Here is a 26,595-nt window from a genome sequence, read left to right as displayed (position 1 = left end):
TTAGCATCAGTCCCAGGATTGATCTCCTTTAGAATGAACTGGTTGGATCTCCTTGCAGTCCAAGGGACTCTCAAGAGTCTTCTCCAACACCACAGTTCAAAAGCATCAATTCTTTGGCGATCAGCTTTCTTCACAGTCCAACTCTCACATCCATACATGACCACTGGAGAAACCATAGCCTTGACTAGATGGACCTTTGTTGGCAAAGTAATGTCTCTGCTTTTTAATATACTATCTAGGTTGGTCATAACTTTCCTTCCAAGGAGTAAGCGTCTTTCAATTCAACATCTGCTGGATCATGGAGAAAGCAAGAGAGTTCCAGAAAAACTTCTATTTCTGCCTCATTGACGATGCCAAAGCCTTTGACTGTGTGGATCACAATAAACTGTGGAAAATTCTGAAAGAGATGGGAATACCAGACCACCTGACCTGCCTCTTGAGAAACCTGTATTCAGGTCAGGAAGCAACAGTTAGAACTGGACATGGAAAAACAGACTGGTTCCAAATAGGAAAAGGAGTACGTCAAGGCTGTATATTGTCACCCTGCTTATTTAACTTATATGCAGAGTACATCATGAGGAACGCTGGGCTGGAAGAAGCACAAGCTGGAATCAAGATTGCCAGGAGAAATATCAATAACCTCAGATATGCAGATGACACCACCCTTATGGCAGAGAGTGAAGAGGAACTCAAAAGCCTCTTGATGAAAGTGAAAGAGGAGAGTGAAAAGGTTGGCTTGAAGCTCAACATTCAGAAAACAAAGATCATGGCATCTGGTCCCATCACTTCATGGGAAATAGATGGGGAAACAGTGGAAACAGTGTCAGATTTTATTTTGGGGGGCTCCAAAATCGCTGCGGATGCTGATTGCAGCCATGAAATTGAAAGACGCTTACTCCTTGGAAGGAAAGTTATGATTTACCAGGTAGAACCTCCTTATTTGCATTTGTCTAATACACATTAATTGAGCACCTACTGTGTGCAAGACACCATGTCTTCTTTCTCTAACTAGATATAAAAAGACTTTCCCTTTCTTGGATCCCTCTTGATGATGAACACAGAAGCCTTAAGGAGACCACCATGTACAAGTAACTGTGTGGGGGTCTATCACATGAATACCCTATGCCCACTCATCTTGTGTCTGGTCCCCTCTGTCCAGCATGGGCCTTCTCTGGCCAATGTTCAGCTGGCTCAGTGCTATCGGCCTGCATGGTAAGGCATATCTCCCTCCTCACAAGGTGCAAGCCCTTGTCTAGGGCACTGAAAGTAGATTCTGGGTTTGGCCTCGGGGCCTCTCCAACCTCACCTCCCTGCCTTCCTCTATATGGACTGCCCTTTCAGATTGGCCTCACAGGGGAAGCACACAACCTTCCGCTCATGAAAATTCATGTATGCACTCAGCCAAAGATGGGGAAAGAGAGCAAGAAGCAGATTAAATAATTCATGTTGTTCCACTGGGTGACATTTGCCCTCTGAGGGCTGTGTCGGGGATTAAATGAGTGAATATCTGTAAAGTGCTTGACAGTGCCCACGGCTCTGAAACTTCAAGGGCTCTAAAATGTGTGCTGCATCGCTACCCTTTTGCCTCCAGACCCACAACCCAGCCTCCTCCACCTAGAGGAGTATCCCAGGAAGTATTTTGCCAGGGCTCCCTGCCCTCTACTTCCTTCTGGGTTCAGCCAAGGAGGGCGGTAAGACAGCCTGGGGAAAGGGAGTGGGTCTCTGATTCCCCGGTCCTCTCCGTGCCAGACCACCATGAGGCAGGTGCCCCCACCTCAGGCTGCAGTGTCTGACTGGGTGTCTCTCTGCAGCCACTCTCTCCTTTGTTCTGGAAACCCCTTCCCTTGCCCCTTCAGGAGCCCCTGGCCTTCTACTGCTGCTCCCAGGCTGTGTCACCACGCCTTGGCAGCTCAGCCATCCCCGCCCTTTCCTGTAAGCAGTCCCTTCAAAAAACTCTTTAGTCTCCCACTTGAGTGAGGCACCTGCTTCCTGCTGAAGCCCTGGCTGGTGTCAAATCTTAGTTATAAGCACTGGTGGTACCAGCAGTATTTCTTCTTTGTGAACTCTTCCTCTACCTATAAAAGTCACTCAGTAATGTCTGACTCTTTGCGACCCCAAGGACTGTAGCCCACCAGGCTCCTCTGTCCGTAGAATTCTCCAGGCAAGAATACTGGATTGGGGAGCCATTTCCCTCCTTCAGGGGATCTTCCCAACCTAGGGATCAAACCTGGGTCTCCTGCATGGCAGGCAGATTCTTTACCATCTGAACCACCAAGGAAGCCCATGTCTCCTCAAATGCCAGTTTCCCTTGGTGAAGTCTTTCCTCAGGCTCCCCCACAAAGCCTGCCTTGTCATTCTTTCTGCACAGGATGACACTTTGTCCCCACCTCTGCCGTGGGACTCCCCAAGCTGTGTTGGACTTCCTTTCTTCACCTGCCTGTCTCCTCACTAATCTGTATGTGGTCCCAACACAGGCCTAGCGGAAGGAAGGCGGGCAGTGAGGCCACACCGCCTTCCCCGTGTGGGTCTGCACTTCTCTGTGCTCTCAGTTTCCTCCTCAGTAAAATGGGGATAAAAGTATCTCATAGGATTCCATCCTTTCGTGAGAGATTAAAAATGGCTTTAAAAAAAATTCTTCATTGAATGAATAGTTGTTATTTTGAACAGTGCCTGGAAAGTAGCAGGTTCTAAGGGTTTGTTAGTTAAACTAAGTAAGAATAAATGAATACAAGTTCCGTGTTCTCAGCAGCTGGCAGAGAGTGGACCTCCATAAGTGTTGTTGGGACGTTGGGATCTAGTTCCACCTCCACCCAGGCCTGCACCGTGTGCATCCCAGAGTTCAGTTCAGTCACTCAGTCGTGTCTGACTCTTTGAGAACCCATGGACTGCAGCATGCCAGGCTTCCCTGTCCATCACCAACTCCTGGAGCTTACTCAAGCTCATGTCCATCGAGTCAGTGATGCCATCCAGCCATCTCATCCTCTGTCGTCCCCTTCTCCTCCTGCCCCCAATCCCTCCCAGCATCAGAGTCTTCTCCAGTGAGTCAACTCTTCGCATGAGGTGGCCAAAGTATCAGACTTTCAGCTTCAGCATCAGTCCTTCCAATGAATATTCAGGACTGACTTCCTTTAGGATTGACTGGTTGGATCTCCTTGCAGTCCAAGGAACTCTCAAGAGTCTTCTCCAACACCACAGTTCAAAAGCATCAATTCTTCGGTGCCCAGCTTTATAATCCAACAGTCACATCCATACATGACTACTGTGGGCAACCCAGAGAGCCCTGAATTTACCTGACTCATGTTTTATTACCCTTTGTCTTTCAAGAGACTTGTGTCACGCTTACTAGTTGGTAGCCTTTGACCCAGTGCTGGGCACAGCAGATCACACCCTCCTTCTGCTGGTTCTCTTGCCTTGTTTGAGGTTCCTTCTCCTCTTCGTCTCCTCTATAGGTTGGGGTGCCCCAGGCTCTGTCCTGAGTCTTCTCTCCATCAGCACCGTCTCCCTAAGTGACTTCGCCAGTCTCTGAGGTTTAAATACCATTTACACCATAAGAATTCACTGAGGCTTATCCCCAGCACAGAACTTTCCCCTGATTTTCACACTCCTACATCTACTGATCTTCTCAGTCGCCTTTGTACTTGGAGATCTAAAAGGTATTTCAAACATAAGACATTCAAAATGGAACTCTTGGTTTCCACCACCTCCGACTCTGTCTCCACCAACCTGCTCCTCCACCCAACACTGTCTCACCCTTGATACATTTCTCTCCACACCTGCAACCATCCCATCAGCAAAGCCTGTCAGGTCGACCTTGAACACGTATCCTGGGTCTGGCACTCCATCTAGTCCATTGCGGGAGCCTCCTAAGGGAGGCTCCCCCTTCTCCCCTTTGCCCTCTCAGTCTGTTCTCTACCAGCCGTCAGAGCAATCCTCTTAAAATATAAGTCAATCATATCACTCCCCTGCTGGCTTCTCTCACCAGGGAGACTCTGATGAGTAGGACTCCACCACCCCTCTGATCCATCTCCCGCCACTCTTCATTTTGTAAGTCCTCTCAGAAACACCATCCCACTTGCTGTTCCTAAAGAAGGCAACCAGATGTGTGCCTCAGGGCCTTTGCACTTGTTGCTCCCTCTTCCTGGAATGTTCTTCTTACCACCTGGGGCACCAGGTGTTCTACCCAATAAGGTAGAAATCGGCTCATGAGGTAGAAATGACTGCATGCGGATATATGCAGTCATATAGCTGCATGACTCCTTCCCTCATTTATGTCTCAATGTCTTTGCTGAAATATCACTTTTTCCAGAGCGGTTTTCCTGACTATCCTATAAAAAGTACTATCTTGTCATGCTTTATCCCTTTACCTCACTCAGTTTGTTTTTTTCATAGCATTCATTACTACTTGGCATTTTTTGACACTTCCACTAGTTTGCTTGTTAACTGTCTGTCTTCCCTACGAGAATGTACTCTCTAAGAGGGCAGAGACTTTGTTTTGTTATTCAATGGTTAGAGTACTGCCTGGCATGTATTAGCAACTCAGTCAATATTTATTGCACACGTGCATGAATGAATGAGAAATAGCAAATCCCTAGAGGCAGAGGCTCTTTCTGACCTTATTTATCCCCCAAACCTCTTCTGCCAGATCCCTAGCTTTGGGCAGGGTACACTAGAGATGCCCATGAATATGTGATCGCTGAACAGTCAATAAATACTTTTTGAGCAAATGAGTAACCAAGTTCCTGCAACCTGCAGGTGCAGTGTGCAAGAGCAGGTTTCTTTTGAAAAGCTGGTTTTCCTGGGGGGAAGCCTTAGTCTCTGATGCTCCTCTCCACTTGCCTGGGTATCCTGGCTGAAGGTTGTGACCAAGAAGGGCATGCAAGTGCTGCTCATGGCCTTGGGGAAACTGTACAAGCCCAACAGTCCCCGCTCAATGGTCTGGAGACTGTTGGGTCATCCATTAGGATGCTCTGTAGGCATCAGTGGGGAATAGTGAGGCCATTTACCAAATGGTTGCTGCACAACCAGAACAGCCAGTATTTGAACACCTATTTCATCCTAACCATCCTGTAAGGTGAGCACAATGAATTCCATCTCACAGTGAAGGAAACTAAAGCACAGTGAGGTTAAGTGGCTTGCCCAAGGTCTCACTGCAGTGAGTGACAAGACTGAGATTTGAGCCAATTTCTACCTCACTGGGTAGAACAGCTGGTGGCTCAGGTGGTAAAGAGGCTGCCTGCAGTGCAGGAGACCCAGGTTTCAGCCCTGGGTGCGGAAGATCCCCTGGAGAAGGAAATGGCAAACCACTCCAGTGTTCTTAACTGGAAAATCCCACAGACAGAGGAGCCTGGTGGGCTACAGTCCATGGGGTTGCAGAGTCAGACACGACTGAGCAACTAACACACACACTGCCTACCTCATTGGAAAAGACCCTGATGCTGGAAAAGACCGGAGGCTAGAGGAGAAGGGGACAGCCAAGGATGAGATGTCTAGATAGCATGACTGACTCAGCGGACATGAATCTGAGCACAATCCAGGAGATAGTGAAGGACAGAGGACCCTGGCGGGCCACAGTCCATGGGGTCGAAAAGAGTCAGACACGACTTAGCGACCAAACAACAACTGCCTAATTCCAGACAACAGACAGCAATAGACATTTACTGAGGCTTCACTAAGTAACAGGCTCTATTTAAGGTCTCTACACATGTGTAGGTCTCATCTATCTCTCACAATAAATGTACTAGTTAAATATTACTGTGATCCTCATTAACCAAATTGGAGAACTGAGGCACAGAGAAGTTAATAACTTTCTCCAGGTCACACAGCACTTTCCGTGACAACACACTACCTTTAATGCTACCTCCAATGACTAAGGATTTATTTAGATTACAAATCATTCTCAAGGGGGTAAATTTGCTCTGAAACACTAAGGAAGGGGCATCTAGAAAGCAATAAATAGCAAGTTCTCTCCTCGGCTGCTTCATCCTCTCTCCCCAGTTCCCAGATGATCTCCAACCTGGGAGGGGAAGGCTACTGTGGCCTCCGAAGCAACAGGGCACAAAGTCCAGCCCCGGCCTTGCCCAGCACGCCCTGCCTGCACACTCAGGGCATTAATAGGTAATGACGCTTGTGATGAGGAAGAGCAGGGCGGTGGAAACACAGAGGCCTGGGGAAGAGAAACAGGGGCTAACCCAGGGGTTGAGTCAGGCACCGGGGACCCCAAAAACAACTCTCTCAAAGAGGCAAAGAAAAGTACCTCTTGAGGAGAAGACAAAAGAGGACCTGACATTACTTTCAACACCGGGGCAGGAAAGTGAAATTCAAGCCTGAGTCATCTTGGGGTAGGGGACGGGCAAGTGGGTTGCCTGAAATCTACACTCACCAAATGTCCCCGGCGGCTGAAATTTCTCCCCTCGGGTCCCTTTGCAACAGGATGCGCTGGTGAACACTGTCTCACACTCTGCTTGTTATTTCCCAGCCCCCTTACTCCTGTGTGAACTTCCGGTTCTCTCTCATCCCTGGGATCCCAAGGCCTCATTTTTAGAAGATTCCAGCCAGCAGGAGCTGCCCCCTTTGTGCCCCCACCAACACTCAGCACCCAGGTGTGGGTAGCTATTGGTGTAGGGTCTGTCTCCCACCCACATGACCAGCAACTTGAAGGCACAGACTGGTTGCTCAAAACATGTTTCTTAAATGAACAACTGACCGTTGGTCCCTAGTCCCAGGCCACAGCCCTTAGCCCCTGTGGCCTCCATACTGGCGGCTCCTTGAGCTCCCCTGGGCCTCTCTGTAGCGAGAGAGGGGCCAAGCCCCCGGACCTTGTCTACCTGAGCTCTGCCCGCTCGGGCTTGGGAAGGGGGTTGCCTGGGTCTAAACACTCTGCCCCCCTGGGTCGGTCTCAAGGCACAGTCACCCTTCCCTCAGGGAGGGCCTGTGGGTAGCTCCAGACACCCCTGGCTGCACCCTTGGGCTCTGAGGCATCCCCAGGCCTAGTGGGGAGGTACACTGGATCTCTTCAAAGGGTCCTCTCTGACCTTAGGGCCTCAGCAACTCCTGCACAGCTCTGGAAACAGTTCTGGGAAGCCTGGGTCAAACCCAGTGGTCTCCAGCGATGGTCTCTGACAGTCCTGGGCCACCAATGAGGCCCCTCACTGGTGGAGAGCCTGAAGGGTCTGGCTGACTCCCATGGCCCCCTGGGCAGTTCCTTGACTATTTCTCAGGTCCTAAGAAATGCCCTTAGGTGGGGAGTGGGCTGCCTCACATGCCTCCAACTCGAATTTTCAGGTCAGAAGAAAGATGGAGGCATACACTTGCCCTCCCTCCCAGTCCTCACCTCTCAGACACTATCCCAGAGCCTCTCCACACTCTCCAATAGCCCAGAGCTGGGGGCGCTGGGGGGGAGCGGGGCAGGGAGGCTGGGCATCTCAGAGAAATATCCCATCTCAAACCAAGATCGGAAGGAATTCTAACCCCCCCAACCCCACCCCCGCAGCGTATTAAGAAAAAGGACACTTTTAGGAAGGAAATCGGTTTAGTGGCTTCTACACCTAGAGTCCCAATGCTCCTCCCTCATTTTACCGGGGATTCCTGCTAGCAACCAAAGGACCCTCGGGGTCCCAGCCCACTCAGAGCCCCAGGACCAGCTGGCAAAGGGAGGGGTGGTGCCGTGGGTATCCACCGCCCATCCACCCCGCCCCCAGACTCCGAGGGGGCGCTGGAGGGGCCGCTAGTGGCTCTGACCTTGTGCCGGAATTCTCGGGCCACCTTCCGATCCATAGCTGGGTTGGATCGAGTCGCTGGCTACACAGTTGCGCTCCTTCGGGCGCCGGCTGCTGGGTGAAGGGCTGCCCCAGCGGGCAGAGGCGGCGACCGTGACAGGCGGAGCCTGGGAAGGAGAGGGTGGGGCCTGGGGCGGACGGGGCGGGGCGGCGGGAGGCACCTGTCCTGAATCTCGCCGCCTCTCGCTGAAGCCTGAGAGCCTCTGGCCAGGACGGTGTGTCTGTGGTGGTGGCAGAGATGGTTGGACATGTGACTGGCCCTGCCCTTGGAGTGGTTCCCAAACACACGCGGTTAAGGGAAAGGATCTCAGGAAGCTGTCTGTCACCCCTTGCCAAGCGTACACCTTCAGTATACATTCTATAGCGGTCGCTTCCCTGGACTTTTCCAACTTGGAAGAAACCTGTTTATGAATTCCTTGGGGCTAGGTTTTACTGTAGCCCATAGGAACCTGAACAGTGGGTAGGAGGGCCCACTGACTTCCTCTTCCACAGTTCCCTAGCTCCCCTACACACACACACACACACACACACACACACACACACACAAGCATGGAAGGCCCTGGAAATGACATCCTGATTTATAGCCGACCTTTATCCAGGGATGAGGCCCCGTCTGGTTCATTTGATTCAATTCAACTAAGATCTGAGGTCAGACTTCCCTGGTGGCTTAGACGGTAAAGCTTCTGTCTACAATGCAGGAGACCTGGGTTCTATCCCTGGGTTGGGAAGATCCCCTGGAGAAGGAAATGGCAACCCACTCCAGTACTGTTGCCTGGAAAATCCCATGGATGGAGGAGCATAGTAGGCTACAGCCCATGGGGTCGCAAAGAGTCGGACATGACTGAGAGACTTCACTTAAGATCTGAGGTAGGAGATAGACGGGCTCCAGGTTGGACATTTGCAATCAGCCAGCCTGCCTCCTCTTTGCATTTCCTGAGGCAAGAGATAGGTGGGCTGTAGTTGAGGAACTGACCACCAGCCCCCTGTTTGCTCTCACAAATGAAAACAACAACAGAAATAGGGTAAATAGAAAGTCTTTGTCTTCTGTAAACATCTCAAGGGAATAAGGCAGAAGTCCAGTCTGAGTAGAGGATATGGGAGACACTGCACATGTGCAGAAAGGCTTCTTGGAGTTAAAAGTCAGGGGATAACTCCAGGCCATATGAGTCTTGCTCCTCCCAGAAGCCTTCACTTCGAGATCCATCTTGGCTGAGGGGGTGTGTGCACACCCCAGGGGAGGGTACCAGGGTAGGCCAGGTATGAAAAAAGAAATCAGACCATTGGCCTGAAAGAAGATAAAGGCCTGGAAATACTGACCTATATAAATGATTTAACTGCCTCTTTACTGTGCTCCTCCTCATTAGGGGGACAGCCACACCCTTCCTCTCTGGGTGTGCATCTCAGCCTTGCTTCTATCTCAACTAAACTGTTTCTCTATGCGCTCTCCCTCTTGTTGTGCTGTGTCTCTAAACTAAACTTTGTACCTGCATTTACAGGTGATAAATGCACTTTTCACTGGGGGCAAAGATCCAGGGAAAACTAGCTTCTAGCCTCTAGCCCTTGCTGGTTTGGTGGCTAGGATTCCTGGTTTTCATCCAGGCTGCTGCTGCTGCTAAGTCACTTCAGTCGTGTCCGACTCTGCGCGACCCCATAGACGGAAGCCCACCAGGCTCCCCCATCCCCGGGATTCTCCAGGCAAGAACAATGGAGTGGGTTGCCATTTCCTTCTCCAATGTGTGAAAGTGAAAAGTGAAAGTGAAGTCGCTCAGTTGTGTCTGACTTGTAGCGACCCCATTGACTGTAGCCTACCAGGCTCCTCTGTCCATGCGATTTTCTAGGCAAGAGTAGTGGAGTGGCTTGCCATTGCCTTCTCCTTCATCCAGGCTACCCAGATTCAATTCCTGGGCAGGGAATGAAGACCTCGTTTCAGGCCACTGGTCTCTGATGCCCCACACAGATCAGGTCTAGTGCTAGGGTGCAAAGGTAATGAGGAACCAAGCCTGAGACAGACTGAGAGCACAGAGGGGGTGAGGGGTGATAAAGACGGTTGTCTTTAAAGAATGGAAAGAGTGGGCGCTTTTAATTACGAATTTGTGTACTTGTTTCTGCATTCAACCCAGGGCGAGGGCCTGCCCTGTTTGCACCATGTCAAAGGGGAGGGGACAGGAGATGGACTGCAGCCCAAATCAGCGAATTACTATAATTTCAGAGGCACCTAGAGACCCCGTCCTTTACAGCCCACCCACAATAGCTGAAGTTTTGCCAGCAGACTACTTTTATTTGTCTAAATTATGACCTAATTTGAGATGTAAATCCTTTCTGGAAAAGAACCTTAAAATAGCATCCATATTCTCCCCTTAGTATTAATTAGTTATGTCAGAGATAAAAGACTTGTGGGATTTTCAAAAGGTCTAGGAAACATGCACAAAATAAATTCCCCTCTAACTGACTTTTTTGACTTTCTGCATTTCATAACTATGTCATATGGCTGTTTACTTCATGTATAGATTTCAGGCAGAGCAGCAAATGCCCTTATGAGGGTGAATGACATCCATTGACACCCCAATTCTTCTTTTACCTGAACACTGCCCACACAGATGCTCTTCTCTAAATGCCTCCCTCTTGGTTTTAGGGACAAAGCTGAGTCCTGGTTTTCCTTTCCCATTGATACCAGGCCCAAGCTCATATTGTTTGCTGCACAACAGACCAATAAATTGAGAGATGACTTGTTGGGGCAAGGAACAGTGACTTTATTTGCAAAGCCAGCAGACCAAGAAGATGGTAGATGAGAATTCCAAAGAACCATCTTCCCTGAGTTAGAATTCAGGTTTCTTTTATACTGAAAGAGGAAGCAGGCATCTTTTATACTAAAGGGGAGGGAGTGTGGTTGGATGTTGCAAACTTCTTAATGCTGGAATCCTTTGTTCTTATAGCTCTGTTCACATAGCTTGGGTCCTGTAAGCATCAAACAAGACAAATGTTATTCTCTGTTCTGAAATTTTTATTTCTATAAGAGTGGGAAAGTATTAGACCTTTAATGGTCAGAGCCCTGAAAATGGGTTATCCTGTATATTTCACACTATTGGCTACATTTTTGACTTAGAGCAAAAGCAACAGAATACAAATGTTAAAGTAAAGGAAACAGATTCAATATGGAGTCAGATTTGTCCTTCCCTATTACACCATGAATGTTCCTTTTCAAGCTTTCTCTGAGACAATCTTGCCTTCACCCATTCCTTAACTGGTGTTCTTTAAGGTTCCATCCTTGGCTTTTTCCTCTTCATCATCCCACCTAAGCCCATGGCTTCAAATATACTCTGTGGAGATGGCTATCCATGCTTTATTTACCACTGTATTTCCAGAATAGGGTGTGGTGAGGAGTAGATGCTCAATAAATTTGTTGACTGGATGAATGAATAAATGCATCCCAAATATACACCTCTGCCCAGGGGCCTATGAGGCCTGACACTATCATCATCACCATCTACAAGGCCTGGCATCTGGTTGGTATTCTAACACTTAGTTGGCCAAGTGAAAGATGCCAAGTTTCCCAAGGCTCTCAGGCCCACATTTCTACCATTCCAAAATTTTTCCTGGACAGGGTGTATCTTATTCACAAAACTAAAGTTGTTTTTGTCAAAGTCAGGCCTCAATGGGACCAATAATATCTGAGTGTTAGTTAGTCAACATATCCTGAACTGGGGCCTGAGCTAGTGCTGGACATACAGAGGACTAAGGCATGATCCAACTCCTAGAGGTGCTCAAAACTAGGGGTAGAGTGGGGTCTTGGGGACCCAGGAGGCTGTAGTGGGAAATGGTGTAAGCACAGGCTAGGACTCTGCAGGCCTGAGCCATGCAGTTGGGCCTCCACGGACCTCTGTAAAAGGAGTGCATAGGACCAGACTCATACCAGCATCTTGGGTCTCCAAGAACCCAGTAAGGGGCTTCTAACCCAGGTTGCTGAGCCAGGGATCTCTGAGGAGCAAGGGATGTTGGAAGCTGCACAGACTGCCTGCCTCCTTGCTCCCCCAAGGGACTTAGGGCTGAGCGTGATCTGAATCCAACCTCCCTCTGGGAAGGGTAGCCACAGGCCAGAAAGAACAAAGGCGGCCACCCCCCACCCTACCCCACCCCACCCTTCAGGCTCCTAAATTATGGTAATAAGTTGGGCGGTCCTGTCTCTCCAGCTCGGGGCGGAGCCAAGTGCCTGGGAGGCGGAGCCAAGGGTACCCAGGGGCAAGAGAGCAAGAGGTCCGGCGGCCTCCAGCCAGTGGAGATGTGACTCTACCTTCGCGGGAGAGGCACTCGGAATCGGTCCTGCGCTCAGGCTTCCCAGTCCCCGCGCGCCCCTATGGGGGCCCCGGCGCCAGTGTTCTGCCTGCTCCTAGCTTGCGTCTGGCTGCCCCGGGGTAAGCCGGCAGGGGAGTTTCTGCCACTGCAGTCTCTCGGTGAGAGGGGTGTGGACTAGGGGAGGCCAGGAACCTGGGAGAACGTTTAGAGGGACAGACCTGGGCCACCTGGAGAGAGGGGAAAGAAAGAAGGTTTGAGGGAAGGTAGGGGGACAGCCAGGGAGTGGGTCCGGGGAGAGGGACCGCAGAAGGAAAGAAAGACCAGCCGCAGTCAGGGGAATGGCTCTCAAGCTGGGCAGCCTGGAAGAGATCCAAGGAGGGGGAACCAGGGAGAACTGGGGCACAGAGAGTAGGAAGGAGGAGGGGGACCCTTGCTGGAAAAGAGTCCCGAGGGACGGGGAGAAAGGATTTGAGAAGGCTGCAGGGAGAGAGAATGGGGGTGATGCCAGGTATGAGAGAGGCTTCCCAGCAGGTGGGGAATGGGGTGAGAAGGGGTGGGAGGCATAACTTGAGTGGAGAGTAATCCCCCCACCCTCTAGCCGTGGCACCCACACCCCGGGGCAATGCAGAGCTGCAGCCTGAGCCAGCCCAGGATCCCAGGTGAGCAGGCAAGAACTGGTAGCTCCCCTGCTCACCGGTTCCACCTTCATTCCTGGCATGGGTGACCTCAGGGGTTAGCATGGGGGGGGGGGATGGGCCTGGGGGTGGTGGTGGGGCATGGCCCACTCCTCTCCCTTCACCCACACCAGGCTTGTTTCTCACCTAGCCACAGCCATCAGGAGGCAGTCCTTGCCATAGGGGATGCTACCACGGTGATGGGAGGCCAGGTAAGAGGAGGCCTGGGGAAGGGGGCACTTCACTGGGCAGGGGCTTATTTCTGTCTGAGCTTGAGGCTGTCTGGGAGCTCTGTAGGTGGCAGGAAATATGTTTCTACAGTTATTCAAAAGGGAACCAACAAGATTCTTAGTATGTGTCTGAAGAATGCAAATTCATAGGCTATTTCTACTTCCCTTTCCTAATCTCTTGGGGCCCTATAGCCAACTTTTGTTTATTTATAAATTGTGTTTTAGAGGAAGAGGGCACAGAGTCGCCATCAGGAGACAGCTGAGCTCTTTCCTTTCCTGGGGGAAAGCGGGAAGGTGAGGGTGTGGGAGAGTGGAGTTCTCTGTTCCCTGCCTGGCCTAAACCCTGTCAGAGGTCCCTCTTCATGCCCTGAGCAGTGCCTCAGCAATGGTGCTTTGAGAGGAGAGACAAAACCAGATCACCTGGTGGGGCCTGCAAGGAAGGGTTGGTTGAGAAGCAGAGCCATCGTCTAAGTCCTGACCATTCCCCGTTGCCCACCCTCCCCAGGTCCTCTGTGCTTTATTACCGCTTTAAAATTTTTTTTTCTGATTGAAGAATAATTGCTTTACAGAATTTTGTGGTTTTCTGTCATACATCAGATCCTCTGTACTTTAGGAAGAGGTGGTGCTTTTCTCTTTTTGCTAAACTTCGGTCTTGACCAAGTGACTCAGGTTCCTTTTCTAGTCCTGGCTTGCGTCTGTCTCCTTTCTGCAACCACAAACATGATACAAATACAGCCCACCCGATATCAGGTCCCCCAGAGAATCTTGAGCCTCGGTTCACACACCCTGGCCCTTGGGATCTGCTCTGGGGAGCTCCTTGTGCCAGCAGGATGGAAGCATCCTTTATAATAGAAAACAATGTGTCCCAATTACCTGCCCTTTTGAAATAGATATGAAGATCCCAAGGAAGGAGGAGAAGTGTTTACTTTTGAATGTCTGGATTATGTGGGGAATTTGTATCTTTTTTCCCCCATTTCTCCAGACCCCAGATTGAACTGAAAGATAATGGCATCATTCTTTTTATTTAGTTTTTATTTTAAAAATGTTTTCATCATTCTTTTTATGGATGGGGATACTGAGGCAGGTGGATGGTTTGTCGGGCCCTCAGGGCACAGGCAGAGCAAGGTCTTCTAGCTAGCGTGTTCTCCCACATCATAAATGCCCCCACTGGACTCCAGGGATCCCTGTATTTTAGCGGGGTTATGATCCTCCTACCCAAGCACTTCATTCCCCTAGAGGGCTTCTTTCCTTGCTGGATTCCAGGGTAGGCCTCCCCTTCTTTTCCTTGGGGAAGCATCTAGACCCAGCAACCCCAGTAGGTTTCTCACATTACTCCTTAGAACAAACAAGGGGTTAGAATGGCCCTCCTTGAAGGCAACTGGAGTTGGGGGAGGCTGGGCAGCAATAAGGCTAATTAGAGAGCGAACCTGGGGTCCCTCAAAGGCTTCTGCCTGGAATGCCCTCTTCAGTAAAGGAAGGGGAGGTCTCAGACCTGTAGCTCACCACCCTTCATTTCTGTGCTGCCTGACTCTATAGAGTTCAGCCATTCTCCAGAGAACCGCTGGTGTAGACCAGAAGTCCACGAACTCGGGTGGGGGAAAAATGCATTGTTATTTATGGGAACCTCAATGGAACTGGAATTTAGTCTTCCCTTTAATTACTGCTAGATGTTACAGACCACAGAATATTAGCAGCGTCCGTGACTCTCATTAGTAGAAATCACAGGTGTTTTCCTGTCAGCTTGCAATTGTCGCTGTCTCCAGATTGTATCTATGCTCACTGCTCCCGCATACTCGCAGTGGTATGGCCTGTCGCTTGGTCCTGTGATTTAATGTATTAATAAAGAAGCACAAATATTACCGTTACTCATTTTATAAAACTTTTGATCACTGCATTGCAATATGTTTGATTTCCTTTATAATCTTATTTTATGTATTTAGAAACATCTGTTGCCAGAAGGGGCCCATAATCGTCACTAGATTGTCAGAGGGATTCATGGCATAAAAATGATTAAGAACTCCCCATCTATACTGAAGATGAATCATTTGGAAAGGATTTAAAATTCTTCTCCAGAAATGGCCTCGATTCGTTGCAGCACAGGCCAGGCAGGAGATGGAGAGATACAACCCACAGGAGAGACAAAGAGCTGGGGCTGGGCTCCAGGACCAAGGGTTCTGAATGCTTCTGTGTTCCTAGTGTTTGCTAGACGCTGGGATTTAGCCCAGGGACGAGGAGGTGACAGTGAGGGAGAAGATACATGAGACAAACACCCTCAGTGTGGTTCGTGCCTTATCAGCCCTGTGAGCAAGAACACGTGCTCTTGTTCCCTGTACCTGGGCCAGGCTGGGCCCTCAGTCCCAGAAGTTGTACAAATGAGAGGACTTAGGCCCTGAGAGTGAGGATCCTACTGTGCCAAGGGTCCCAGTCCTAAGTGACATTAGACTCTCAGGCTGGAGTCCTGAGAGGGACTGAACACAGTGAAATGATGTTCGGGGAAATCCTGATTTCAGATGTTCATATCTCAAGAGACCATGGGATGGGGTTTCTGGTCTGGAAAACAGGATCTCAGCGGGGCTTTGCCTTTGTCCTCAGATGTGTGGTATTGGGGAGAGTTCTGACTCGGACAAGTTCTGAGAACGGAGGGTTGTGATCCGTGCGGCATTGTTTTTGCTGATAGAAGAGCCCAAAAGGCTGAGTTGGGGTGGGGGATGTTCCCCTGCCCTGGATTGAGGGGCTGCCTTTGTTTCTCAGCTCTGGCCCGTATGGTTTCTGTGGTGAGGAGGCATTGTGCTTGTTCTCCAGACAAGAGGGTTTTGTGCTAGGCTGTCGAGCACACAAAGGCTTACTAGGGAGGGAGTCAGGGGAGGCTGGGGGACACCGGAGCGTGGAGGGCAGGGGGTTGTGTTCAGGCTACAGGCCTCCCCAGCCTGCCAGTGAGATGCCACTTGGGAGGGTGTAAACCAGGCCTCACGCCACCTGAAAATCCCGCCTCCAGGCCTCTCAGAGGTGGGCTGGGTAACTGGGGCACCCAGCAGCAGAGGGCCTGCCTCCCTCCAGGTAGTGAACAGGAGGGGTTGTGACCTCCAGGAAGCCTGCCATCCCTGAGGTCAGCCCTTGATTGAATTCTTTTCCGTTTCCTGTCTGTAAAAGGGGGAAGGTGAAGTCCTGGACTCCTTGGCCATGTCTTCCTGGGAAAGGCGGCTCCATCGGGCCAAATGTGCACCGTCTTGTAAGTGGCCTCCTTCCCTGGGGCTCGTGGGAGGCCCTTGCCTGCAGAAAGGCCTGTGAGGGAAGCCCGGGGCTTTTCTCGGGGCCTCCTGGGACCTCTTTTCCCTGCAGGGGGCCTCTTTCCACCGTCCCCAGCCCCAGGGTCCAGCTCTACTCTGCTTTCTCCTTCCTGGCTGAGGAATGCCCTGTTCTCAAGACCGTGCCCCTGCGGCTGTGCCCCCTCACACTGTCTGAGTCCAGTGAGGTCGAGCTTCTTGTTTAGTGGTGGTTTTCCCCCTGGGTATCATCGGTGTCTGGAGCCTCTCTCTGCTATCTTGTGGCCTCTCCCCTCACCTGGTCCCTGTCTGTGGTCCCTCTTCTCACATATGGCTCCCTCCCTCACCACACTCCACTCTGTCCTCTCATCCTCAGAGGCCTTCCTTTCTACTACATTCCAAGTGCGAGGCCCCTCCACTTCCCTTGGTTTACGCTATGGACTCTTCCCCTAAGCTTATGGAGTGATGAGGAAGAACAGTCCATGAAGACACTGGACAGGCTCCTGCTCACCCCTCATGCTCCGTATTCACAGCTTTGATGCCTTGCCTGGTGGCCAAGAACTTTTAGCTTAGGAAACTGAAGGCCTAGGTGGGGCTGGCCTGGGGGCCACTTGATACATACTGAAGGGCAGTACTCTGAGACTTCACGGCCTATTAGGGAGAGGGTGGGGCAGCTGTCTGAGGCACCCTGCTCCTGCCCCCATCAAAGCCAGCTCCTAAGGAAAGTTGGGGCTCGCTGTGATGGGGATCCGAGTTCCATGTCGCTCTGGGAGGGCGGGGGCCTGGGGTCCCATCATGACGGAGGTGCTGCGTCAATGGATTCTGTCATTCTCAGCTTGATGGGGCGATGCCTTGCGTCTCCCTTGCAGACTTGTTCTCCTGCTTCAACGGGGGCGAATGTGTGCACCCGGCCTTCTGTGACTGCAGGCGCTTCAATGCTACCGGGCCGCGCTGCCAGATGGGTGAGTCTGGCTCCATTCCACCTCTGGGAGGGGCCACAGGCTTAAGAAAATCTGTGGACCTGAGGCTCAGGGGTCTGGGCTAGAGGGAGTGGGCATGGAACCCACTAGCCTTGGGCTCAGTGTCCACTGCTGCTACACAGAGATGCCCTTTTTGTTCCTGGCTCAGTGTACAATGCCGGCCCTGAGAGAGACAACATCTGCCGGGCCTGGGGACAGCATCACGTGGAGACGTTTGATGGCCTCTACTACTACCTGTCTGGGAAGGGCAGCTACACTCTGGTGGGGCGCCATGAACCTGAGGGGCAGATCTTCTCAGTCCAGGTGAGGTGTGCACTGGCCCCTGCCTGTCCGGAAAGGTTCCTCTAGGCCCTTGGTCTGGGCTTGGTTGGCCTGGGCTCTGCTGGGCAGAGTTAAGGAGGCTGGCACTTTCCTTCACCCTCCCAGCTCCTGCCCAGGGCTTCTGCACCGGGAGGCAGCTGAAGGCTCCACGGTTCTCACTCATCCACTCACTTTGGGTTGCCCCTGGCCATTCATTCACTTAGCCTCTCGTTCACCAAGTATTTATTAAGTGCATAGCTGTACTCTTTTCCTGGCACAAGGCCTGGTGCTGGCCCTGTGGACGACAACACAGATATGGCCTCTGTCCTCATGTAACTTACAGTCTAATGGGAAAACAGACATCAAGTCAAATGAATCATTTCAAGTGCCACTGAGTGCAATAGAAAAGAATGCCAAATGGTTAGAAGAGCATGTGATGGAAACCTAACCTTGCCTGTTGGGAAAGATGGTGATCAGGGAGGGCTTCCTGCTGGAGGAAGTGATATTTATGTTGGTATTTAGACAAGTGAAGGGGTGGGGACAGACAGAACACTCTAGGTCAAAGGAACATTGGATGCTACGGTATGAACCTTAGATAAGAAAGACCATGGTGCCACAGAGGAAATGGTAGAGGTCCTGAATGACTCACCTTAGAGTGACCTCTTCTAAGAAGACGTTTTGCATACTCTGACCTCCTGAGTGGGCTCAGGGGCTCGTTTCTGTGGAACCAGAGTTCCACACCATTGCCCTATCATTGTGTTTCTCTTACAAAAATCTGTTTCTGGGTTGGTGTCCTCTTCAGATGTACGTTTTCTAGGCAGGGACCGTGTCTTTTCAATTGCTGTTCCCAGTACCTGGATTAATGCTCAGTAAAAGCTTGTCTTGTGTATGAACACATGTGAGAGTCACAGTCTCATGGTCAGACAGATTTGATTTTCACATTTACCCTGAGTGTCAAGTGGGCAGTCACCTGCAGGTATAGTCTCTACCTGGAGAAGAGTCTAGTTGGGGAGGCTGCTCTGCTGGAGGGCACTTTGGCCAGTGTGGAGTTAAGGCTGAGAGGTTGGGAGATGGGGGAGACCATGGTGCTCAGTGTCATCCCTCTGCCAACTGGGTGTGCCCCTTCTGTCTCAGGCATAGACCTGCCAAGGGACTGTCTGGGGGCCAGGTCCTGGATGGACCAGGGACCCTGACCCTCTTCGCCTCAGAGTATCATGGGTATCACACATCATGACTGTATCATTTCATGCTGGCTCAGATGGTAAAAAAAAAAAAAAATCCACCTGCAACGATTGAGACCCAGGTTTGATTCCTGGGTTGGAAAGATCCCCTGGAGAAGGGAATGGCAACCCACTCCAGTATTCTTGACTGGAGAATTCCATGGACAGAGGAACCTGGTGGGCTACAGTTCATGGGGTCAAAAAGAGTTGACTGAGTGCCTAATACACACACGTTGTGATTACCTAGACCAGTGGGGTGCCACACATTCATGAGTTATGAAATGAATAAGTAATAAGTCATAACCAGCATGAAAGAAAGAACAAAAGAGAATATAAATAGAAAATATTGTAAGAATGCTTTGCACATTAATAGTGGTGAATATTATTTTGTAAAACTTTTGTTTTATTTATATGTGTATATATTTCTCACTATGGGTCATGGTCGCAAAAGTTGGAAAAATATTTAGGTTATGGAATGGCTTTCACAGGCCCTACTTTTAGTTGAAATGACTCCAGCCTGCCTAACCATATTTAACAATAATCTAGTGGAAGGTTTGTTCACTTATGGGATGGATTTTCACATTTGCCAGAGATACATTTCAGATTTTTCCCTGAACTCTGAGAGCCCCTGCCTCCTTTCCTTGGGTCCTGTGGCTTTGGAGGTGTAGGTTCTGTCTGAGCGGGGGCAGAGGAGACACGCATGTGTCAGGCAACACAGGAGTGATATGTGTGTGGAGGGGACAGCTACGCTGCCTCCACCAGCGTGGTGGTAGGAGTGTGTGTTTATACTGTGAGCATTGAGAGTGATATACCTATTTGAGCTGTGTGTTGTGTTCATTATGAGTGTGAGATGGTGTGAGTGTATCACTGGGCTTTCAGTCTGATGGGATAAGCTGGGGTGGATAAACAAAAAAATCCAGAAGTAGGGAGACAACATGATTGGATTGGAATCCTGACTGTGTGTATGTCACCTGTGTCACTTCACCTCTCTGAGCACGAGCCACCTCCTCTCTGAGGTGCAGGTAAAGATAGCTCTGGCCTCCCTGTGGTGCTGTGGGGACTGGGAGAAGTGACAGAGGAAAGATGCTCCGCATGCAGCGGTCAGGCAAGCCAGCATTAGTGGGAGCTCAGCAGGGGCTTCTGGGTGCATAGCTGAAGCTGGGGACCAGATGAGTGGCAGGGACCTGCACAGTGGCCTCTGAAATGCCCCTGTTCCCCCAGGTACACAACGACCCGCAGTGTGGCTCCTTCCCCTACACCTGCTCCAAGTCGGTCAGCCTCTTCTTTGCCGGAGAGCAGGAGATCCATTTGGCCAAGGAGGTCACCCGTGGAGGTGTGAGGTAACTCTAACACCTTCTGCCCTGAGCTCCCCTGCTGCCTGGCATGGGTGGTGGGAGATGGCTGAGCATCTGCCCTTCTCAAGTTGTTTTCTGGGGGCAAACAGAATCTCTACCACTATGGCAGAAACATACTGGCAGGTCAGCTGAATTTCTAGTCAGCTGGGCTTACAGAAAGACGAGTTCCTCGTGATCTTCTGGAACTCTCAGGCCCTGTGGGTTTCCAGACAATGGATTTTCGGGCAATGAACAAAGTTTCCCAGATAGCTGTATAGGCATGATTAACAGTTTTTTGCTTTCACAAGTTGAAGGAAATCTTCCTGAATGTATCCTACATAGTTCAAGCCTCATCAGAGCAGATTTTGAGCACACTTTCACCTTTTTCTGATGGCATGGTGTCATTTGAATGTCACTTACCTTGTTAGGACCTCAGGGATGACTGAGGGACTATTTAAGGGGTGAAGTCCCAGCTTCCTACATCAAAAGGCCCCAGACTGTGGTCCTTTCGAAAATCTTTCTTTCATCTCTTCTTCACTGGCCTCTGCTTCCTTGGCTGTCTGCTGCCACTTCATCTAGCTGTTAGGGGACCCTCCTGCACTGACCCTTCTCCCCTTTCTCATTTCCTGCTTCAGACCTGGAAACCGGGTAACCAAGCTTTCTGGTGCTAAGTGTAGAATTGAAGATCCAAAATGTTTCCCTGTGAATGAAGCCTTGGTAGATGGCTCTTTTGGTTCCAGCTTTGACTGGTTAGACACACCTTTTGGTTTCCTCCTGATTTTCAGCTATGTTAATGTTGCCAAATTCCAGATCGGCTAAGAGAGTCTCTGCCAGTAAAACAGGGGAAGATATCAAGATTGCCGGAGCCCTGAATTCTTTCCTTCATGTCCTGTTTGTCTTCTTTCTTGGGTTTTTCTTTTTCTCTTCCAACTCCTTTCTTGCTTCCCACCAAAAATATAAGCAAATGGATGTCTCTATACCATCACTCCTGTCTAGGTAAAGGAACTGGCAATTTCAGTCACTCTAAGATTTATTCCTGCCAGGGAAATTGTAGTTTTATTTTTTAAGTATTATTTTCTGCTTAACTAACTGCCCTTTATTTATTGAAGCACCATCAATAAAATATATGTCAATAATTTTTGTATAAAAAGTCACCCCTATTTTTGCTCAAAGTCCCATGATTGTCCTCACTGTAATTCCAGATAGCAAGGGAAATTGTAGTTTTGAAAAGCAACTTTAAAACTCTGAAAACCAAGGGACCCCTTTCTAATTGTGGACTTGCAAGCGCCCAAGTCAGGGGGAAGGAAAATGGGGACCTTGGACCCTGTGGTGTCAGTGGCCAGGGGTGAGGCTGATCCTGTGTGCATGGTGGGCCCTGCGGGTAGAGGATGCTGGTCCTCTGGTGAAGGGCCTGGGCTGGTGGGGGCGACGCGGATGCCCTGAAGCTCTGGGCTGTATGCTGCAGGGTCCAGCTGCCTCTTGTGATGGGGAACCTGCGTCTACAGCAGCTCGCTGGCTATGTCCTTGTACGGCATCAGTCGGCCTTCACGCTTGCCTGGGATGGTTCCTCAGCTGTTTACGTTAAAATGAGTCCAGAGTTCCTGGGCTGGACCCATGGGCTGTGTGGGAACAACAACGCCGACCCCCAGGATGACCTGGTGACCAGCTATGGTGAGGCGCAGGCCAGGTGGCCTCCAAAAGGGTTTGGTTGGGGTGGGGGATAAGTTGGGCTGGGAGGAGTGGAAAGGGACTTGGCACAGAACCCTGGGGTCATGGTATAAAGACCTGGTGGGAGGTCAGAGGCCTCTTCCAAGTGTGTTTTAACCTGGTTTCCTCAGCTTCCTCGTTTGTAAAATAGCTGTAATGAGAATTTCTACTTAGGTTGTGTGAGGATCTAATGGACACTTTGCCAGGTGGCGCTGGCCCTGCAAGGTGTCTGGGGGATGGAACGGCTGAGGGGACTGCAGGGTGCAGGGGCCAGAGGGAGCCAGGGAGAAAAAGGCTCCACCTGGAGAGGCAGGAAGTTAAAGTGAAGAGTTTAGACCAAATCACAGCAACTCTGGCTAGAGAGAAAGTGACACCTTTGAGCAGCCACAGCACACTGAACACTTTACCCGTAGCGTCTCGTGTAGTCCTTGCAATAAATTCACAAGGGGATGGTTTGCCTTATTCACATATGGGAACCCCATGCTCAGAGAGGCATGGGAGCTTGTTCAGACTCGCACGTTCGTTCCCTCTCGATGGCATGGTGTTGCCTTTCTGAGTTTAGAGCAGCAGGGAGAGCCGCTCCCTGGAAGCTTGAGGGTCTTGAGCATTCTTGACTATGCTTACCAAACAACTCTTTCAGGAGAATGGCTCTATAGGGAAATGCAGACTGGGATGGTAGCTCAGGAGGCTGGTTTTTCAACGCGTTGCCTTTCTCTTGGCATCTCTTTGGCTCCATCTGCCTCCCCTCTGGCCCCCACCTGCGGTCATGCTGGTCCTGCCCTACAGGGAAGCTGACGGACGATGTGGCGGAGTTCGTGCACAGCTGGCAGGAGCAGGCCCCCAACCAGCCTCCAGGTCCCACGACCTCCTCCCTGCCCCGCCCACCATGCCTGCAGCAGAGCCCGGGAACCATGCAGGTGTGTCTCCTAGGCCGAACCCCCTACTCCAGCCCTCTGCCCCCCGCCCTAGTGTCTGGCTTAGGTTGGTTTCCTGTCTACTTCTTGTAAAGTCACTGGCTGCAGGGGCCAGGGTTGTTGGTGTCCACACCCCTTCCGTCTCCTCTCCACCCTCCTTTTTTCTCCCTCGGGCCCAAGTTGGGGTGCTGCATGGGACTGGTGAAGTCAGAGGGCTATGTGTGGCCCTGCCAGCCTCTAGCTCTGGCTTCTGGCCCACACCGCAGGGTGTGTATGACCGCTGTGAGGCACTGCTGCGACCCCCCTTTGACACCTGCCATGCCTACGTCAGCCCTCTGCCCTTCATGGCCAGCTGTACCAGCGATCTCTGCCAGTGAGTGGGGACCCAGGAGCGAGCGTGGTACTGGGCTGTGGGGAGACCTCTCCTAGTAGTGGGTGGGGGCTCAGCACGTGGGCCACTGAGCTTGATGATCCCAGTAACAGATATGCTTCACAAGGGTCTGAAATGCTTATGTATCTGCATGGGTGGGACAGACTGTCCTCATTCAATCGAGGCCCAGAAATGGGACCTGACCACCCCCGGGTCTCATCAGTCAGGGGCAATGCTGAGACAAGAGCCCAGATTTTCTGACCTCCAGTCTAGGGGTCTGTATACCTAGCTGCCTCCCCTGGCTCCCTTTCCCAGCTATAGAGTCTGAGCCCTGGCAGACTCTATTGTGTGCTGGGGGCTCGCTGCAAGTTGAATCTTATATCCTTGGCTTCCCTGCACAGATCAGCAGGCGATGAAGCCACCTGGTGCCGGGCACTGGCAGAGTATGCCCGGGCGTGTGCCCAGGCAGGTCGGCCGCTGCAGGGGTGGAGGAACCAGCTCCGGTCATGTAGTAGGTGCAGCCTGGTTGTGGGCAGGGAGGGATACAGACAAGCTCTGTCCTGGGGCTGTGGGTGGCATTCCCAGGCCTCAAGTCAATGTTCTGTCCTGCTGAGAACCACAGTGATCAAGAGTATTAAGCCCTGAGGTTCCATCCCCATGAGACAGATGGGAAAACTGAGGCTCAGAGAGGGAGGGACAGGTCTGGGGCCACTGAGTGCAATGAAAGTGGCTTTTAGGGTCTCCCAGGCTCTCACTAATTTCCTGGTCACCCTAAGAAAGCCCTCCTACCCCCACCCCAGGGCTTAGGTAGGCCCTGGTTGGGTCCTGGAAGAACTGGGGCCAGAAGGGAGTGGGCGGGCCATATCATGCTGCCTTCCTTCCAAGCGGTGCTCTGCAAGGAAAAGGCCTTTGTCTACAACGAGTGCATCGCCTGCTGCCCGGCCTCCTGCCAGCCGCGGGCATCCTGTGTGGACAGCGAGATAGCCTGTGTGGACGGCTGCTACTGCCCTGATGGTATGCTAGTGGTTCAGTGGGTGCCTGGCAGTATTTCTCTGGCCTGGCATAGATGGGCGTGAAGCCAGGGGTCAGAGTATGTCTGTCGAATGAAGGAAAGAAGGAGCAAACAGTACACGAATGAGTGAATGAATGGCTTAAGGGAGGTAAGGGTAGGGGCAGAGCCGTGGCTCTTGATTCATCAGGATATTTAACTTCATTGAGACTGAGCTTTTTAAGGTGTGTAGATGGGAACAAGTTATTCAGTCATGCATTTACTCATTTACCACACGTGTATTTGTTTAAACTTTCATCCATGCACTGTTTTTCATGGTGTATAAATCTGTAGCACATCTAATGGTGCAGAGCTTGCTTGGTGAGGATGGGATAAAAAATATAAAGATACAGTTGTTGACTTTAGGAATCTGAGTCTGGTTGCAGTGATGACACTTACACTTATAACTCCAGTCTGAGGCATAATATGGTGAGGACCAGCTCAGGAGTTCAGACAAGAAAAGATACAGGAATCCATTTGTGGGGAGAGATTATCAGGGAAGGCTTCCTGGAGGAGGTGTCCCCTTAGCTGGTTCTAGATACAGTGACCGGCTTCTGAGAGATGGAGAGAAGAAGTTAGTCAGCATGCACTTTGTGTGGGGTGAGTCGTTCTCAGAGCAAAGGTCTGGAGGTGGCATTATTTGCTCAAAGGGGATTCAGATCTGGCCTGAGCCATGCATTTATACGGGAGAAAGTTTGGAAGTGAGCTTGGTGGTGAAAGAGTATGGATGAGGTGATCTTTATCACAGGCCCTGGAGAGCCATGAAAGGTTTGTTAACGGGAGTGGAGGTGAGTTAAGTGGGCCTTTGCTGTCACCCTAGGGCTTATCTTCGAGGATGGGGGCTGTGTGGCACCGGCTGAGTGTCCCTGTGAGTTCCATGGGACCCTGTACCCGACTGGCTCCGTGGTGAAAGAAGACTGCAATTCCTGGTCCGTGTCCACTGCTGGGAAGGGGGCTGGTGACTTCTGGGGCTTTCCGTCACAGCTGCCCCTCCACAGTCTGGGATCCTGACCACATGGGGCACTCACTCAGCACCTCGGAGTTGCAGATCTCATCAGATCCACTCTGAGGGTGGAATCTCCACCACCCATTTTAGAGCTGGGAAGACTGAGGGCTGGGCAAGAGCTCTGCAACCCTCTCGCATCCATCCTAGCCCTGGGGGGTGAGTTCCTACCTGTTTTGTCTCTGTGTTTCAGCACATGCTCTGCGGGCAAGTGGGTGTGCAGCACGTCTGTCTGCCCAGGTACGCTGGCCCCACTTGGGCTCCACCCCTTCTCTCAGCCCCTCAGCTTTTAGGGCCAGGGAGCTCGGAGGGCCAGGCCTGCTGCTGCGTGGGGCGCTCACTCAGTCCCGTTGGCTCCGCCTGCCCCTCTTTGTGTTCTCAGAACTGCTCAGACTGATGAAGGGTTTTGTTCTGCCCCGGCAGAGAGGGTTTTTCATGGGGTCCCTTCTGAGTGTAGGGGGCTTGGAACGAGACTGGCCTCCATGCTCAGGGCCTGGTCTCCGGTCAGAGGGAGAGGAGGGGAGAGCTGCGTCTCCCTTCAGACAGACCTGGGGGACTGCTCCCCAGTAACCGGGGCTCTCAAAGGGAGGGCCAGGGCTCCAGGCACCCCCCTGATTCCTGAGGACGGGGTGCCCTCTCCTCTGGGTGCTCAGAGCCGCAGGGCAGAGGCACACCCTGTGGGGCAGCCCCCCCCCGGGTCAGCTGCCTCTCTCTGCCCCTCAGCTGAGTGTTCAGTGACTGGTGACATCCACTTCACGACCTTCGACGGCCGCCGCTACACATTCCCTGCCACGTGTCAGTACATCCTGGCCAAGAGCCGCTCCTCGGGCACCTTCACAGTGACGCTGCAGAACGCCCCATGTGGCCTGGTAAGGGCTGGGATCCCCGGCTCCATCCGCCCCAGCCACCCCTGACTGCTGCCCCTTAGAGAGGCTGGGGCTTTAGGGCAAGGCCTCAGGTTCTCCCACAGCCCCATCCTGCTGTCTGTTGTTTCTGGGCAGAGCCAGGGGACAGCAGACTGGGTTCTGGCTCCAGAACATCTGTTGGCTGAGTCACTTCCCTGTCCTGGCCAGCGTTGTTTTTTTGGTTTTTTTTTTAATTTATTGAAATACATTTGATTTACAATGTTGTGTTAATTTCTGCTATACAGCAAAGTGAGTCATTCTTTCTGGTTTTGTTTTCTAAATTTTACTGTAGTTGATACACAATGTTATGATAGATTCAGGTGCACAGCATAGTGATCCAGTTCTACATATACAGATATTCATTCTTTTTCAGATTCCTTTCCCATATAGGTTACTGCAGATTATTGAGCACAGTTCCCTATTCTACACAGTAGGTCCTTGTTGGTTAACTATTTTATATGCAGTAGTGTGTGTCGACTGAAGTGACTTAGCAGCAGCAGCAGCAGCAGTGTGTGTATATTAATCCCAAGCTCCTAATATATCCCTCCTTCTATGCCACGTTTCCTCTTGGCTAACCATAAG

At 51.2% G+C, this 26,595-nt stretch overlaps 2 protein-coding genes across 2 annotated transcripts in view; one reads left to right on the top strand and one right to left on the bottom strand.

The window, feature by feature from the left end:
• Positions 1-7,873, bottom strand: part of USH1C (USH1 protein network component harmonin) — a 51,606-nt gene extending 43,733 nt beyond the window's left edge. Inside the window, exon 1 of the mRNA XM_088843047.1 lies at positions 7,738-7,873. Within this exon, the coding sequence (XP_088699173.1) occupies positions 7,738-7,773 (36 nt within the window). The 5' untranslated portion in view covers positions 7,774-7,873. The remainder of the gene's footprint in view (positions 1-7,737) is intronic.
• Positions 7,874-12,068: 4,195 nt separating this feature from the next.
• OTOG (otogelin) overlaps positions 12,069-26,595 on the top strand; it is an 86,256-nt gene continuing 71,729 nt past the window's right edge. Inside the window, exons 1-15 of the mRNA XM_055422506.2 lie at positions 12,069-12,223; positions 12,664-12,724; positions 12,891-12,951; positions 16,120-16,198; positions 17,102-17,194; positions 17,361-17,515; positions 19,954-20,072; positions 21,532-21,737; positions 22,560-22,690; positions 22,954-23,060; positions 23,459-23,568; positions 23,943-24,071; positions 24,926-25,034; positions 25,302-25,348; positions 25,832-25,977. Coding sequence (XP_055278481.2) covers positions 12,127-12,223; positions 12,664-12,724; positions 12,891-12,951; positions 16,120-16,198; positions 17,102-17,194; positions 17,361-17,515; positions 19,954-20,072; positions 21,532-21,737; positions 22,560-22,690; positions 22,954-23,060; positions 23,459-23,568; positions 23,943-24,071; positions 24,926-25,034; positions 25,302-25,348; positions 25,832-25,977 — 1,650 coding nt within the window. The 5' untranslated portion in view covers positions 12,069-12,126. The remainder of the gene's footprint in view (positions 12,224-12,663; positions 12,725-12,890; positions 12,952-16,119; positions 16,199-17,101; positions 17,195-17,360; positions 17,516-19,953; positions 20,073-21,531; positions 21,738-22,559; positions 22,691-22,953; positions 23,061-23,458; positions 23,569-23,942; positions 24,072-24,925; positions 25,035-25,301; positions 25,349-25,831; positions 25,978-26,595) is intronic.

The sequence above is a fragment of the Moschus berezovskii genome, chromosome 14 (assembly GCF_049115385.1).
Source record: "Moschus berezovskii isolate FMDL1 chromosome 14, NW_MosBer_1.0, whole genome shotgun sequence".
NCBI classification, from domain to species: domain Eukaryota; kingdom Metazoa; phylum Chordata; class Mammalia; order Artiodactyla; family Moschidae; genus Moschus; species Moschus berezovskii.
This window is presented reverse-complemented; position numbering and strand designations above follow the sequence as displayed.